At 33.6% G+C, this 16,974-nt stretch overlaps 1 protein-coding gene across 1 annotated transcript in view; it reads left to right on the forward strand.

Moving 5' to 3' along the window:
- LOC111510728 (membralin) overlaps window positions 1–16,974 on the forward strand; it is a 422,685-nt gene that overhangs the window by 373,571 nt on the left and 32,140 nt on the right. Inside the window, exon 9 of the mRNA XM_074181282.1 lies at window positions 12,702–12,801. Within this exon, the coding sequence (XP_074037383.1) occupies window positions 12,702–12,801 (100 nt within the window). The remainder of the gene's footprint in view (window positions 1–12,701; window positions 12,802–16,974) is intronic.

Here is a 16,974-nt window from a genome sequence, read left to right on the forward strand (position 1 = left end):
CATACATTTATGACAGACGGTGGCCAAACCCTACATTATCTGAAAGTACATTGAGTGTACTCTTTGAATATAGTATTGTTCACAGGGTGATCCAATAAAAAAAAAGTGAGAATATTGATCACGAATTTTGGTTGCCCCCGTTAAAGAAAAGTTATATTCAATGAAATATTATATGGAGAATATTCAGTAAGAAAATGGTGTTATTTCGGATCCATTTTGAGATATTGGATGTAGTGAAATGCTTTATCCAAGGAATTCAATCGCGTAAAATATATGGGGTATTCCATTCGAAAAAACATTCATTGGTCAACTTGTATATTATTGATTACTTTCAGGACATAGCTTTCATTAATCTTTACAACTTTGTGTATCTTTAATAGGTGTAATCAGTTATCGTCCAGCCACGTATTGTTTTTATATCCGGTAGTGTTTATTTAGCTAGTAGTTGATTTATTCGTTACTTCATGGACGCACTGAATTATTATCATTTGACAATAAAATAATTTATTGTGAAATTTGTATTTAAAGACTCAATTTTTCTAAAATATTGGTTCTTCCTCAAATTCATTTCGTTTACATAAAATATCAGTTGATAAATCTCAGTGACATCTAACACCACACCTATACTTTCAAATCTGTTTACAAAGAATACAGATCCTTATTCAGATCCGGTGACTGAGCTTTCCCGCAAATCCCATCCTTTTACATATATTCGCTATTCTTCAACGAAATATTCGTTTCTGTTAGGTTCTAAAGATTTTCGATGCCTGCACGTTCGTTCCGAAAGTAGAAAAATATGTATTCCATTGTAGGCGATTTAAATATCCTCTTCTGAAGGATGGCGGCTATCCCATTGTCCGAGGCCGAACGTCTCCTTTGAGGAATAGTCTAATCCGGGGATTCTTATTCCACGGGAGCACCTCACATATCTGGGCAACTTACAAAAACATAAGATTGCTATGGAGAAATTGAAATGTTCAGATTCACGTGGGCGAGTTGTTGCATGTATCGCATTCGAGTGAGGGATTAGAGCTTTGGTATATATGCCAACAAAGAAATATCGAAAGGATCTTGAGCTTTGTGCGAGGTCAAGTTACGGGAAATTCAGTGTAGATACAACATATATATGTTTCATTTCGTAGGTTTTTACCCTTCAACGATTTTCTATCTGATACTCAAAGACGATTTGTTCATGAACCAATCCCGAAGGATCACATATGATTTTGGAAAGATTTTCATGCAGTGCTCACATTTCAAAATCAACCTGTCCAGTGAAGACTTTGATAGTAGATGATATTGAACTGAAAAATGTAAATAGTGGTTCAATAAGACAATTCAATTCGACTCAGGGTTAAATGTAAGACGGGGCTGATCTGGCGATACATTTCTCTCTGACAGAACGTTTACTCGTTGAATTCAAATTATTTCTGTATTGGCGGTGTTTGTGAAATCTGTCCCGTTGAAACCACATTTCGATGGTGTTCAGATTATCTAATTCAGACCAAAAGTAGTTGGCAATCATCGACCTATAGTGCTCTCCGTTGACAGTGTAAGCTGGCCAACGTCGTTCTCAAAAAAATATGGACCAATGACGCCGCAAGCCCAAGCCTCATCGCTGAGGATGAAGATGAAAATTGGGGTCGGTTGCCAACTGCTCCAGAGTCAATTCAGCGAAAACATGTCGTTATCTATGGTCGTTTACCTTCAGTTCCTTGGCCAAATGAATTTTGTACTGGTGCAGGCTCAAGTTACGACGCAAAATTCGCCAAGTCGTGCTCTGCGAAAAGCCGAGTTTTTGTGGGTGACGCGAAATTGACTACCTCGGAACATCATACACACTCTCACAGATAGCGGCGATGTTTTCGGGGCAGATCTAGCGTTTGGTCGACGAATGGGTGTTAATCGATCGTTCATGAACCAGTGGACTAAAATTCAACCACAATATTGCGAATAGTCCTCCTGGTAGGACGATTATAGCGACCGTAAAATGGGCGAAGGGCGTGATACATTGCCCGAACAGAACATACATTTTGATAAACCATGTTATTATTTGTTGATTTGGTAAAACATACTAATTTGACAGACGTAGCTTCAACAAGATGGCTGTTATCAATTGTCATAGTTCAGAAGCCCCGTTTGGTTGTGATCCGGTATGAGACTTCAAGAAACTTCATTGAAATTATTCTGAACTTGATTGTGACACCATCCATGGTGATTTGGTCAAATAGACTGGATAAATGACAACTTATTTGACAGATGTAACTTCAACAAGATGACTGTTATCAATTGTCAAAGTTCGGAAGTTCCTGTTGGAAGACCCGTTACAAGAACAGTTATAAATAAATCTGATAGTCATATTTCGAAGTTTCATTGTTCGCAAGGGAAAATGTTGATTCTAGAAAAATCAGATTTGTTACAATAACCAATAAGGAATAAAAGGACACTATTTCAACAGAGAAGACATCGGCACAGAATAATTACAGTGGTAGTTACTTGACACTCATTATTCAGAGGACACCTGAGCAAAATAGAGCTGTATAATAAGTTTATTCATCATATACAGGAAACAATTACAATATAATCAGATGCCAAATAAACGTAAACACCGCTAGGAAATGAATCCATGCGTGGTGTAGGCTTGAAGTTTGTTAGAACACTAAAAACTACAAACATTATATAACTCATAATAATTCAAATAATATCGGTCTATAGTATATTCTAATTTGTTGTAGACGTATTTAGCAAAATGCCCAAGTGAATATTGAAGTGAAAATTTGTAATATTATGATCATTTGATATAAATTTATCATTGTAATTTCCATCGGGAGTTCATTGATAAATTCTTGGTCTGAGAAAGTATAGCATTTCTGTCCTATAGACAGAAATGCTTTTATTAAAATTTTTGGATTAAGTATACAAAAATTCACTCTGTCGAAGTATCAATTTTCTACTCGCAAATTAACTTTGTTCTGAATAATATAATCTTATTATATCTAAGTACTTTTCATCTGTAAATATTACTATTTGTGCCGTATTTCATATTTTCAACTCATCTAAAGTCGGTATTCCAAATTGCCATCATTTTGAAATTGCGTCGTTTTATAAAATAATTTGTTATCAATAGCAAGAGTTTTAACGTATTTTAGCATATATGTTACACCCATAAAACTGTTAAACTGTTAGTTCTAGGAATGATGGTATTGCGGTTATAGATTTCTATAAAAATTAAGAAAGGATTCCTGGCGTATTGTTTGTATAAATGTTATCTGTCGAAATGTTTTGGCTAAGAAGTTTTTATAAAGGCTGAATTACGCTGAGTTTTTAGCTAGTGATTTGAGTATAAATAAACATGGTGCTCTTTGAATCGATGGATTTTAATCATCAATAACCTTTTCCTGTTTTTAGCAAGAACAAAATTGAAACACTAGGTTACGTGGGTCTTCGTCTTAAACGAACCACTTTTCTCAATTTTTTTTCCAATGACCAATATTAAACGACGTTATTAGGTATATAGTTATTGGGACGCTAGTCAAATAAAACTGACAAATTATACTTCATTACACGACCTCTGAGATAAATGTCAGCTAGTTCTTCTTAAATGCTGCATTTTATTCTTGGCGACAGCAAATATAAATTAGCGGAAGAAATTTGATTTTATAACAGTTATTTTATTTTTTGGAATTGTAATTTCCCAACTATGAAATAGTTGGGAAATTACCAATAAAGTGACAATATGGTAATGAAAACAAAATTGTGTTTGAAAGCATTCCAATAAAATACTTTCATTAAAGCTACAGGAAGCATTTGAAAAATAATCTTTAAATAGTTTTATAACGAGCATGAAAATCTAGAACAGGAAGGTGCTATAAAACTGCTACAAAACAAACAATTTTTATAGGGAATATGTTTTATAAGTTTCTCTGATAAATTCGTGACTATTTCATAACGGATTTTTAATTTCATTTTATAAACATTTCAATGACAAATTTATAAAACACTTTTATTGCTTACAACTGTATTATGTTCACAGCTCGTCTAATATAATCAATTAGCATTTTGGAAGTAATTATAAAATAGCAACAAAATAAATGTGTTGCAGCACAATGAAATCATAAAACAATTTTGTTGGTTGGGTATTATCAAACAAAAACTATATTCTCCAACTATAAATAATCTATGTGTCATTAGTAAACACTTTAAACAAACAAAAGTATAGGAGAAAAAAGAATTGAAACTACTTTAATTTGTAACTAGTTTCGTCCTATGAGGACATTTTCAAACTTATACATCGTGGTTCGTCCTTATAGGTATTGATGTTTTGGTTGGTTTCCGGGTTTTGCCGTGGTCTTCTTTGGTTACAATCTCCAAACGTTTCAACTGCAATTGCGCCGGTCATCTTCAGTGGCGTGGTCGCCACAACATACACACACACACGAGATGAACTGTAGTCGGTATCTCCAACTTGCTTTCAGATCTTCCACCCAGCATTTCTCTGCGATCACAAGAAACTCCGGAAGTATTCTTTAGCAATTTCTGTTCACTGAGGACACTCAAAAATAAGGTATTACTCTAATTTAAACATCAAGACTTGAACTTAATGAAATATTTCATAATATTCTGTTGAAGTGGATATCAGTTCGATTTATTATTATACCCAAAATTTAAGCAGCGTGTCAGTTACACGTGAAAATTCTATCACGTGTCTTCTCCACGTGAGATGGCTCACCCCATAGCATTCTGGATTTGATAAGTCATTTCCAGTCTCGAGATGAAATGAATCGAAGCAATATCTTTCCTGCATTTATAACACATTTTCGTTATTTTGTAGAGACGTCGCTGAAATAATTAATTGCCTTTTTTTGAAAAGGTTACCATTCGGAGCATTTACGCTCAATATGATCCGCTCTTATCATCAATTGATATTACTTTTTCCAAAATCGATCTGAAAAATCAGTATTGACTGTATTTCACTTTTAATTGATTTGTAGGAAATTGTACGGAATTGTAGCTGATAATAACTCCTTAAAAATTTGATTGAATCACGTCGAAGTTCGGCTTTTTTATTTGATTCCAATTTTTCAGTATATTTTGAAGTTTTAGAAACTGTATAAAATATACGATTATGTTTCTTCTGAAATTATATGAAAATGAATTGTTCAAACGTATCAGTAATTTTAATATAATTTTAAAGATTCTATAATTTTTTTATTTAACATTTTTGACCTTTGGGTCAAGTTGTGATCTCAAAGTGTTTATTGTATTCATTTCTCTTCATTTGAATTTGGGACCTTCACGTGATTGGTATTCGTTAACGACGTCTAAATTCGCAACTTAACCTTTGAACGTTTTTTAAGCGGTGTATGAAATAGGGACGCAGATTCACCACTGAGATTTGTTTTGATCTCAAACTTTGCGTAAAAGTACGAATAAAAAAATCAATTGCAAAATGAATAAGTTAACTCACCTTGTTTGATGTAGTATGGCAGAAGGATGTATGGTAGGAGTGGAAGTTCCTTATTAGACAAGGAAAAATCGCACATGTAACTTTGTGGGTTTGCACCACGACGTAATTGTATTGCAGTTTTTACACCCAATCACGACGACGAAGGTTTTTCGTCTCTGCTTCTCTCCTTGAATATATTTCGGAACGACAAATTCGAGGAAAACAAAAAAGAGGACAGGATCGGCATGAGTAGATTTGAATAGTAGGAATAAGTAGTAGGATTTCCTCAAAGTAAGGTTCTTGAAAAACAACAATTTAAATTATTTGCCCGCATAAATTGTAAATGCACCCTAAACCATATTTACAAGTGTGAAACAAAAATAATGAAAGAAAAAAAAAAAAAAAGAAATAAAAATTTAATGTTTGGTAATGAACCATTTCCCACCCCCCTGAAAATACTTAGCGTATTTTCAGAACTAGTCATCGTAATCAGGAAGAGGACATAATTTAACTAAAGGTCTTTCAATAAGACCTTTTGTAGTTTTTACAATAGCAACACGAGGGACCCCGTCAGTACCTAAAGTTAATTCAGTTACTCGGCCCATTAGCCAATCTAAAGGATTAGCATTATCATTTTTAATAGCAACCATGGTTCCTGGAGTAATAGTTTCAAGTGGTTTAGTCCATTTATATCTTTGTTGTAGAGTATGTAAGTATTCAAGGCGCCATCGTTTCCAGAAGTCACGATGAAGTCTTTGTAATAATTGCCATCTATTTAAACGATTGATCGTCAAATGAGATACATCAGGATCCGGTAAAGCTGAAAGAGGCTCTAATGTAAGAAAATGAGCAGGTGTAAGCACTGCCAGATCATTAGGGTCTGTACTAATAGAACACAATGGTCTGGAATTCATCACTGACTCTATCTGAATGATTACGGTGTTGAATTCCTCATATGTGAGAATTTGATTGCCAACGATACGTTTGAGATGAGTTTTGAAAGATTTGATGTTAGCCTCCCAAATTCCGCCCATATGAGGAGAATAAGGGGGATTGAAATGCCATGAGATGGACTCAGATCTAGCGGATTTTGCAAATATCTGACGTAAATATGACTCACTTCCTATAAAATTAGAACCACAATCTGGGTATATGTTCAAGCAGGTGCCTCTTCGGGCAATACACCTACGTAAAGCAGCCAGAAAGGCCTCGGAGGACATATCTGATACAAGTTCAAGATGAACAGCTTTAGTCGCACAACAAATGAATAAACAGACATAGGATTTTAGTATTTTGGCTCCTCGCAAACGAGAGGCTCTTATAGAAAAGGGACCACAGAAATCAATTCCAACATTGGAAAATGTCTTGGCTTGACAAATTCTGAATTTGGGCAAATTACCCATTGGAGGCTGTAAAGGTTTGGGTTGAGTTTTCCAACAAATGTAACATTTACTCAGTACCTTTCGAATAACCTTTTTTGCAGAAATTATCCAAAAATTTTGTGACAAGAAAAAATGAGTGGATTGTATGCCACAATGTAAATAATTAATATGAACCTCATTTATTAGCAAGTTGGTGAATTTAGAATTATTTGGCAGAAGAAAGGGGTATTTTTTATCATAGGAAGCGGCGGAATGAGAAATCCTTCCACCCACACCGTGTGGGCCACACGTAGCAAGCCTTTATCGTCAATAAACGGACTCAATGACCTAATAGATTTGCATAGTGGGACACCATTCCTTATTGAACCTATCTCTTTAACAAAGCATATAGACTGAATATGTCGAATTAAGCAAACAACCGCATGGTATAGCTCAAGAGAGGTGAGGTAATCAGTGTTTCGAGATTTGTAATTCTTGAAATTATGAATGGCTCGCAAAACGAGTGCAGTTACTCTTTTAATTTTAAAAAATGAGTTGAATTTCTCTATAAGATTATCAATGAAATGTTTCTCCACGATAATATTCAAAACAATGTTTCGTTTCTCCTTATTAATATCTGCCGATTTCACGGATACAAATTTATCCAAAGGCCAAGTGTGAATGGGATTTTCCAGAAAGGGGGGCCCATTCCACCATAAAGTATTATTAATCATTTCACTTGGAAATATACCACGTGAACCACCATCAGCGGGGTTCAATTCCGAAGAAATGTGGTACCATAAACTAGGTGCAAGTCGCTCCTGGATAAAAGATACCCGATTGCTTACAAATGTTTGCCAACAATGGGGTGAACCTTTGATCCACTGAAGAGCAACCGAGCTATCGGTAAAGGCAAAAATATTTTCAAAACGAATCTTGTCTTTGAAAGTATCTAGAAGAAATTCCATTAGTTTTGCTAAAAGAACTGCGGCACAAAGTTCCAATCGAGGTATTGTGACCGGTTTTAAAGGTGCAACCTTGGACTTTGAACAAACGAGATAAGTTTTAGCTTCAGAATTGGTAAAAGTTGTTCTAACGTAAACGACTCCACAGTATCCCTTAAGAGATGAGTCACAAAATCCGACTAATTCGTATGCTTTCCCACCAAATGTAATAATTTGTCTTGGTATTTTGATTTCCCGGAGTTTAGGTAGTTCGGACTTAAACATTTCCCACTTGTTCGATACATCAATAGGGGGTCGATCATCCCAACCGAGACCCATCGACCAAAGACGTTGTATAATCAATTTCGCAAAGAATGTTACTGGAGTCAAAAAACCCAGGGGATCAAATATACGGGCTAGTTCGGATAAAATGTTACGCTTTGTACATATTTCATCTTGATCAGCTGTAATAGAATAAAAAAAAATAAGTCTTTGATGGGATTCCAACGTAATCCTAAAATTTTGGTTATATTATTTTCCAAATCCAAACAAACATCTATATTTTGTTTATATGACTCAGGTAAATCATGTAATAGTTCTGGAGAATTACTAGCCCATTTACGAGCTTCGAAACCCCCTTTACGCAACAATTCAATTATTTCATTTTTCATCGTACTGCAGATTTTTAATGAATTATGACCATCCAGAATATCATCAATATATATTGAATGCTTTAAAACTTCTGAAGCCAGAGGATATTCTAAATAGTCATTGGCAAGCTGATGTAGGGTACGTATCGCCAAGTACGGTGAAGAAGCAACTCCAAATGTAACGGTATTGAGTTGGTAATCTGCAATAGGCTCAGAAGGTGAAAATCGCCACAGTATTCTCTGAAATTTACGATGTTCTTCTGCTAACCAAATCATTCGGTACATTTTTTCGATATCACATGTGAATACATACAAATGTAACCGAAAACGTAGAAGTAATTTGACCAAGTCATTTTGTAACTTTGGACCCACATATAAAGTATCATTTAACGATGGTTTATTCGCGGAATGACTAGATGCATCGAAAACAACTCTAAGAGGAGTGGTCGAAGATTCATGTTTTATGACAGCGTGATGAGGGATGTAAAAATAATCAGTCAATTCAGTTACCGGAGGAGGTGGTACTTTGATGAGATGACCTTTTTGTAAATAATCACTCAAAACATTTGAATACGAAAGACATAATTTTTTATCCTGAGATAGACGTTTTTCCAAAGAAAGAAAACGCCGTAAAGCAATCTCTCGGGTATTTCCAAAATCCAGATTTGTTGATTTGAAGGGCAGGGAAACTACATACTTGCCGTCAGGGTAGCGAGTAGTAGTTTTGATAAAATAATTTTCACAAAATCTATCTTCAGACGAAATGACCTTAATATCGGGAACCTCCTCTAAAGTCCAAAATTTCTGTAATATATTGTCCAATGTTGGATTTGATACTTTAGTAAAAAATGAATTAACTTTGATAGTATCACATTTAGCAGATATTTGAGGTACTTTACCCATAACAATCCATCCAAAAACTGTATTCAGATAAACCGGTTTATTTTCCCCCAATGAAACTTTTCCTTCTTTCAAAATATAAGGAAAAATGTCATTACCTAATAATAAATCTATCCGAGATTTTTTATTGAAATCAGGATCAGCTAATTTAAGATGATCTGTGAATGGCATCTCATATTTTGAAAATGAAGTCGAAGGAAGTTCATCACCAATTTTGTCTATAATTATAAATTCCAAAGTACAACAATACTCAGGTTGCGTCAATGATGAAATGGTACCACTGACCCCCGACTGAGAAGATGAATACATTTCTCCCAACCCCTGTAATGACATGGATATTTTAGACTTTTTTAAACCCAATTTATTGGCTAAAGATCTACTAATAAATGAAGATTGCGCTCCACAATCAAGCACGGCACGAACAGTTAGCCACTGATCGAAATTATCTTTAATTTTGAGCATCGCTGTAGATAATAGTACCTCATAATTAGAGTTGAGTAACATCCCAACTCGAGAAAGTTGAGGAATTTCCTCATTGTTTGCACGAGAACCTGACGGATCAGGAGAATTCGAATTCTGATTCAAATCTGTATTTAATTTATTTTCAAAATGCAATAAGGTGTGATGTGATTTTTTACAAACTTTACATCGTCCAGTAGAGGAACACTGCAAAGTGTTGTGAGAAGTGGCCAAACAATTTATGCATGCTTTATTTTGTTTAGCGATATCAAATCTCTGTTTAGGACCTTTCGATTTGAAAATTGGACAATGAAAAATAATATGATCATCTGAGCACAAAAAACACTTATACTGTTTGTGAGATTGAACAAGGAAAGCTGATTTATTTTGAGCTGAATTGAAACTGTTTTTTTTGCAGGATGAACTAGAAGTAATGCATTTATTATTATTTTTTGGTAAATTCAACAGCTTACTAGAAGTTTCAGCTGCAGATTCCAAAGCAATACACTGTTTTTCCAAAAATGATTGAATATCATCATATTTGGGAATAGCATTCGAGGCATGTTTTTGTTCAAAACATTTACGAGTATGTGAATCTAAACGATTTAGCAACATATACGATAAAATGAAATCCCATTTATCTGTTTCTAAACCCATAATTCTCAAAACAGAAATATTTTTTTTGAAAGTGAAAATTAAGTTTCGTAAAGAAGTTGCATCTTCAGTACGCAAAGCTTGACAGGCTTCTATTCTACTCCAGTGAGTAAAAGCTTGTTCCCGTTTATTGTTGTATCGTTCTAGGAGAAGATTATAAGCTGATTGATAATTAGCCGATGTAACTGGAATGTCGTCAATCAATTCCAGTGCCGCACCACTCAAAACAGATATCAAGTAATTGAATTTTTCTACGTTAGAAATTGAACGATTGACATGAACAGAGGACATAAACATTTGATGAAACGCAGGAAATTCTGTCATGTCACCGGAAAATGTTTTCAACTTCAATTTTGGCAAACAACAAACGTCATTAGAATGCATCAGAGTACTATTTGAGGCAGAAGGAAGCGTTGTCTCAGATTGTTCTTCGGTAGGGAGTTCAAACAATTCAAAATAAATAGTTTCCACCTCATCACATCTCCTAGTGAAATCGTCGAATATTTTATTTTCCGTAATCAACTCATCCGCTTTATTGGCAATCAAAGTAATAAGCATATTATGATGTTTCTCAAAATCTTTGGTTACCTTTTTCAACTTCCGAAAGCTGACTTTGAACTTATTTTTATGTTCCTCGTCATCAACATTTTTTGACGATTCTTCAATCAATTTAAAATGACTAAGAGCGATAGAACGCAATGCTCGTGTACGAGCAAGCTTATCATTTGAATTCATTATAGTTAAATCAAATGAATCTGATTTCAAAACAAATAATTCAATGCCGGACCTTGAAATAACAAAGATCTGAACCAAAACACCAGTACAAAAAATGCGCAAAAAAACGTCAACCAACTCTCAGAAACGATGGTTTTCTGAACTGTGAGGTTGGAACGCAAAAAAAAAGATAAATGTTTATGAAGAAATGCAAAGTTGCAAACAATAATAAATCAAATATATCTAGCTATTTCGCGAGAAAAATTTAGGTTGCATTCAAAATTTATATTATTGCAAAGTTTGAAACTACAAATCTAAATGTTGAGAAACTACATCCGGCTCGAAGAAGGACCATGAACGTTTTTTAAGCGGTGTATGAAATAGGGACGCAGATTCACCACTGAGATTTGTTTTGATTCTCAAACTTTGCGTAAAAGTACGAATAAAAAAATCAATTGCAAAATGAATAAGTTAACTCACCTTGTTTGATGTAGTATGGCAGAAGGATGTATGGTAGGAGTGGAAGTTCCTTATTAGACAAGGAAAAATCGCACATGTAACTTTGTGGGTTTGCACCACGACGTAATTGTATTGCAGTTTTTACACCCAATCACGACGACGAAGGTTTTTCGTCTCTGCTTCTCTCCTTGAATATATTTCGGAACGACAAATTCGAGGAAAACAAAAAAGAGGACAGGATCGGCATGAGTAGATTTGAATAGTAGGAATAAGTAGTAGAATTTCATCAAAGTAAGGTTCTTGAAAAACAACAATTTAAATTATTTGCCCGCATAAATTGTAAATGCACCCTTAACCATATTTACAAGTGTGAAACAAAAATAATGAAAGAAAAAAAAAAAAGAAATAAAAATTTAATGTTTGGTAATGAACCAACCTTCAATGAAAAACCTATACTTCTATTTTTAACTTGATCAAGACAATCTATTTTTTTTCTTCATGACTTTATTATTTGGGTTCAAATACTAAGATTTATAAAGTTAACGTGGCGTTTCTCTACATTCCCATCTCTTATGAAATTATGGCGGCTATTATGTACAATCTTTACTAATTTCTTTGCTTGCCGAATTTCGACTCAAGCACCCTTTTTTCCAAGAGCTTCGGAGACTACATACATTGATAATTATTTCAACCCACCCTGATAAATTACTCTCTCTCAAAAATACATTTTGGGGTTTGACCAAAGGGGAATAAAATTCAGTCTTCGTTTGGGAGTACTTGTGAAAAGACGTAGATGTAGACACATCTTGTTGCAAGACCAGATACCGTTAACAATACCAATAATATTGTTGTATCTGAATTATGTTTGGTTGAAGACGCTAAAAACTGTTCAAATATTTTTTTCAATTTTTTCATAAAAAAATCACAGTTGTTTTACTGATCATCAGCAAGTGTTTATGTTAAAAAAGAAACATAGCAATAATTGATATGTGTCATCTTATCTATAGACGAAATTATAACTGCGTCATATTTTTCTGTCTTATCACAACATGATAAATATATTTAATATTAATCCATGATATTCTGAATACTAATATCTCAATTTAAATTGTTTCAGATTCTTCTATCTGTATCACTTTTCGTTCTACGCGTATCATTATAGATTCAATGGGCAGTACAGCAGTTTGGCTTTACTTACATCATGGCTCTTCATTCAAGTGAGTATCTCAAATCAATTGAAAAAAATATAAAACAATAAATTGTGTACTTCAGGGATAATTGAAATTACTGATTCAACAATGAAAATAAAATAGTGAATTAACTTGAACATTACAAAATAAAACTCAACAACGGTATTTTTTGCAGCTGATATAGTGAAATAAAAAATCGTGTTCCTCCATGGGATGATTTTGCTTGAAAAAGAAATTTAATAAAAGTGATTTTGCCGAGGAAATTAAGAGTTTTCATTGACAGTATTAGGAAATTTTTCCCTTTCACCTCCATACAGATGAAGAAGGTTCAAACTTTTAGTTCAAACCGATGAGTTACTCTGTTAATTCAATAATATTTGCGTAAAGAAAAATTTGCTATTCATTAGTAACTTTTTTAGATGGATTTGTCTATGAAATAAAACGGAGGTAATGATTTCATAGATAATCATTTTAATTCTTCGGATGCCATAATCTATCTTGCGCTTCAGAATCAAATACATTAATAGCCAGAAAACATTTTTGAGAACGAGCTTTCATTCTCTAATAAGAAAAAAAAATTGAAATTGTTGAAATTAATTCGAACACATCAATTCATTACCTTACACAGTATATATGACATGAAATCTTGTCGCAGGACTTTCTTATTTATAAAAAATTTATAATTTTTAAATTTATCCTATGTTTAGGGAAAGTTAGATATTATGATTTTATTCTTTTATACAGATTAATCTCGACAGAAGCTTTCATATTATATTCTAATTCATATGATATAAATAAATTATCGTTTGCTTGAAGGTGGTTGACAATGTTTCGTGGTGCATTTCGTTAGTTCGGACTAACAATTATATTAAGCAAAAAAACTGAAATTGAAATGAAATAAAATACAAGTAACAAGCAAAAATAAAAAATTGAACTATTAACACGATATGAAAATTAAAAACGTTAACAAGAAATGAAAATTGAAAAATAAAAGATTCCAAACCAAATTGTTAGTATCTACAACCGTCTTCGGGTGATGACTGTTTCTTGTTAATAATTTTTTTTATTTTCATCTCTTGTTGATAGTTCAATTTTTTGATTTTGTTTGTTGAAGTAAATAAATTATAATGTAATAAATTAATAGGTTAGATTTCATTCAAAGTTTACTTTCTCCTTCTTGAAACATGAAAATGAAAGACTTTTTTTAAATGGTTCTTATCAGAAGCATTTTTTTTGTTTCAGTTTGCTGATCTGTTCATTTCATTTAATGAGTCATTGTTGTATGTTCAAATCCTAGAATATTTTTATGGGCACCATCAAACTATCCCTAACTTTCCGAAGTATAATAATTTTTCAAAACTGACAAGGTAAACAACTCGTTTTCCTCCATTTTGAATGTTTCTTTCTTGAACCTATTCATTTGGTATCTGTATTATTGGGGCACATAAAAACAGTCCCACATCTTTTGGAAACCACTATATCAGATTCAGAGTAATGTCATTTTATTTTTCATATTCTTTTCAACAAACTTTTTTTCTTTGATGACCGTATCATGTTGGTGCATAAGCTAGTCCGTCATTGTGGGTCTCATTGTTATAATGAATTTATAATGACGTCATTTTGCTTATTGTGTTTGTTCAACAAGCTCTTTCATTTCATACCCATAGCATATAGTTTACTGGAAAACGATAAATTGAGATTTAAATATGTCCGTAATGTTGGATTAAAAATTGGCATTATTTCGGTAATCGCGCGTCATCATGAGAATCAAATATGTACGTACAATTTCACCTCAATCAGACTCTAATGAAGAAAAACACATCTTCGTTTTCGAATTTCTTCGTATTGGTGTAGACACTCTAACCCAGATATGCCTATAGGATTATTTGAGATTTTCAAGAACTAATTTTATAGAAATTGAAGCACATTAGCGACAAAAAAAAGATTAAATTTTTCTCAACATTTTAATTTTATAAAAAATACAAAATCAAGACCGCACTACATATAGTACATTAGGTAGATGTACTACTACGAAAAAATATATTATTCTGTATGAAATATTACGTTGCATTACACGTGTACTCCAATGTCACATTTCAAACATCTTGTTGTTGTTTTCTCATGACAGTATCCACATCGGGTCTGTTTTGCCTGCGGAATCACAAGAGGGTCTAACCGGTCGTAACGCAAATCAATACCTTGTGTTCTACTCGAATGTCTTTTTTGGTATGTAGCTTGCTTTTTATTTTGAATCAGTAATATTGTGGCAGTTCGTCTTCTGAAACTCAGGTGATTTAGGACTCCTCCATTGTTTTTATGTAATTGCCAAGCATTCTGAACGCACATGTCAATGCTGTGGGTAAGCAAAGGAATATACCATTTTTCCTCTCAGAGATGTGCGATATAAGCTGATATTCTGGTCAGAGCGATCGAATCCTCCCATATTAGAGTTATACATGTTTATGACATGTGGCTGTTCCACCTAAAAATAAACTATTTATTATACATAACTGCGTATACAAGCTGATTATACTTACTTGAATATTTTTCTTCTCCTTTTGCGAGTAGCGTTTGATCACATGCAGAAGTTCGACTCCTGAAAAATTCGAGCAACGAGTTACGATGCTGTTGTCATATTCTGATTTGAAATTTTCTTATAGTCATAGCTTCCTCGCTTTTTTTTCTTCAGAACTTTAGAGTCTATGAGGGTATTTCCTGCCAATCGGTTCTCTCTTGCTGTACCAGTTGCGAAAAATTTTTCTTTCATGAGCTCTTCAATTAGAGGAATGGACGTAAAGAAGTCCGTCCATTTTTTGCGCAGGGCTTGTGCGTATTCCTATACCACTCCTGCGCCAACTCCGAACTCTACATATCGTTCAATTATATTTATTGCAGCACCTTGGTATGGTTCAAACCAATTCAAGTAACCAAGTCTTGTACTTCCAACCCATAATTTGAAGCCATACCTTATTGGCTTTCCGCGAATGAATTATTTGCAGCCATGGAATCCATAATAAGGTACCATGACTTCATCAATTGAGTGCATTTCTTCGACAATCGAGTTTTCCATAAACGTTTTATTCAGAAGAATGAATAGGGGCAAATTTGTCATGGTGGTCTAATTGTTGATTATCTGACACATGTAAATTGGAAAAAATGTATTCAAATCTGTCCATTCAAATTGCTTCGGCAACCAACTCGTTATGTCCATCTTTTTCACGTTCCCAATACATTTTTCTCCTTGGCACCTGTACGTATCCACTAAGCAAGCAAACTCCAATGAAAGCTTTGAATTCAGAATGTTTTATATCAGGTGTTCGATTTTTTTGTTGGGCATAATTATTACTGCTACTCACGAAGAATTTCGAGAAAAGCTCCATTGGATTCTCTGAATTATTATATCATGGGAATGCTCAAAGTTTGCTTCTGATGTAGGTAAATCTTGGACCCACTCGTACTTTTTTTTCAAATACTTTTTTTTTCTTCTATCCGATAATCGCAATCGTTCTTGTAATTCGGACAAGGAAACATCATCCTCTGATGAATAATCAATACTATCATATTTCGTTTGGAATCTAATCTCCGCTAGTGCTTGTAACTGAGATGCAGGTAGATTATCAATTGTAAAAATACCTTCATTCCCAGAATCTTCATCTGTTACTTCAGCCGTGGCATTTTCTGGGGGAAAATGAAAATTTCATCTACTGTTTCAGCTAATTCAGCATCATCTTTCAACATAGCTAGAGCTTCGTTGAGTGAAAAACCTCTGAAATGAAAATGTCACCCCAAACAAAAAACAGTTGTCTGAATAATGAATATATTTAAAGGATCTATAATATAATTATCATTTTTCTTTTAATTACCAGCAGTTGGTAAAATATATTCTGATTTCTTATGCTTGAAATGTACATACCTTGCAAAGTTGACACCGTACTCAAAAAAACTTTATTATTTTAAATAGAACACCCTGTATTTTTTTTTCAAATTTTTTTTTCATTTCATTTTGGAGTTTCCAAATGACGATGCACATCACGATAATAATGGAAGTTGTATCTGTTCACTAAGCCATTGTTATGAAAAGTAGATTCATCAGAAAATTGAATGGAATCCAAAAAATGTTCATCCTCACTAAACTTGTCCAGAAACCATAAACAAAACTCGATGGAAGTCTTTTACTTATAATTCCTGGTGTATCTGAAT

Source organism: Leptinotarsa decemlineata, unplaced genomic scaffold (assembly GCF_025532065.1).
Source record: "Leptinotarsa decemlineata unplaced genomic scaffold, Ldec_3_MD MMD2_tig00026307_RagTag_RagTag, whole genome shotgun sequence".
In the NCBI taxonomy this organism is placed as follows: Eukaryota; Metazoa; Arthropoda; class Insecta; order Coleoptera; family Chrysomelidae; genus Leptinotarsa; species Leptinotarsa decemlineata.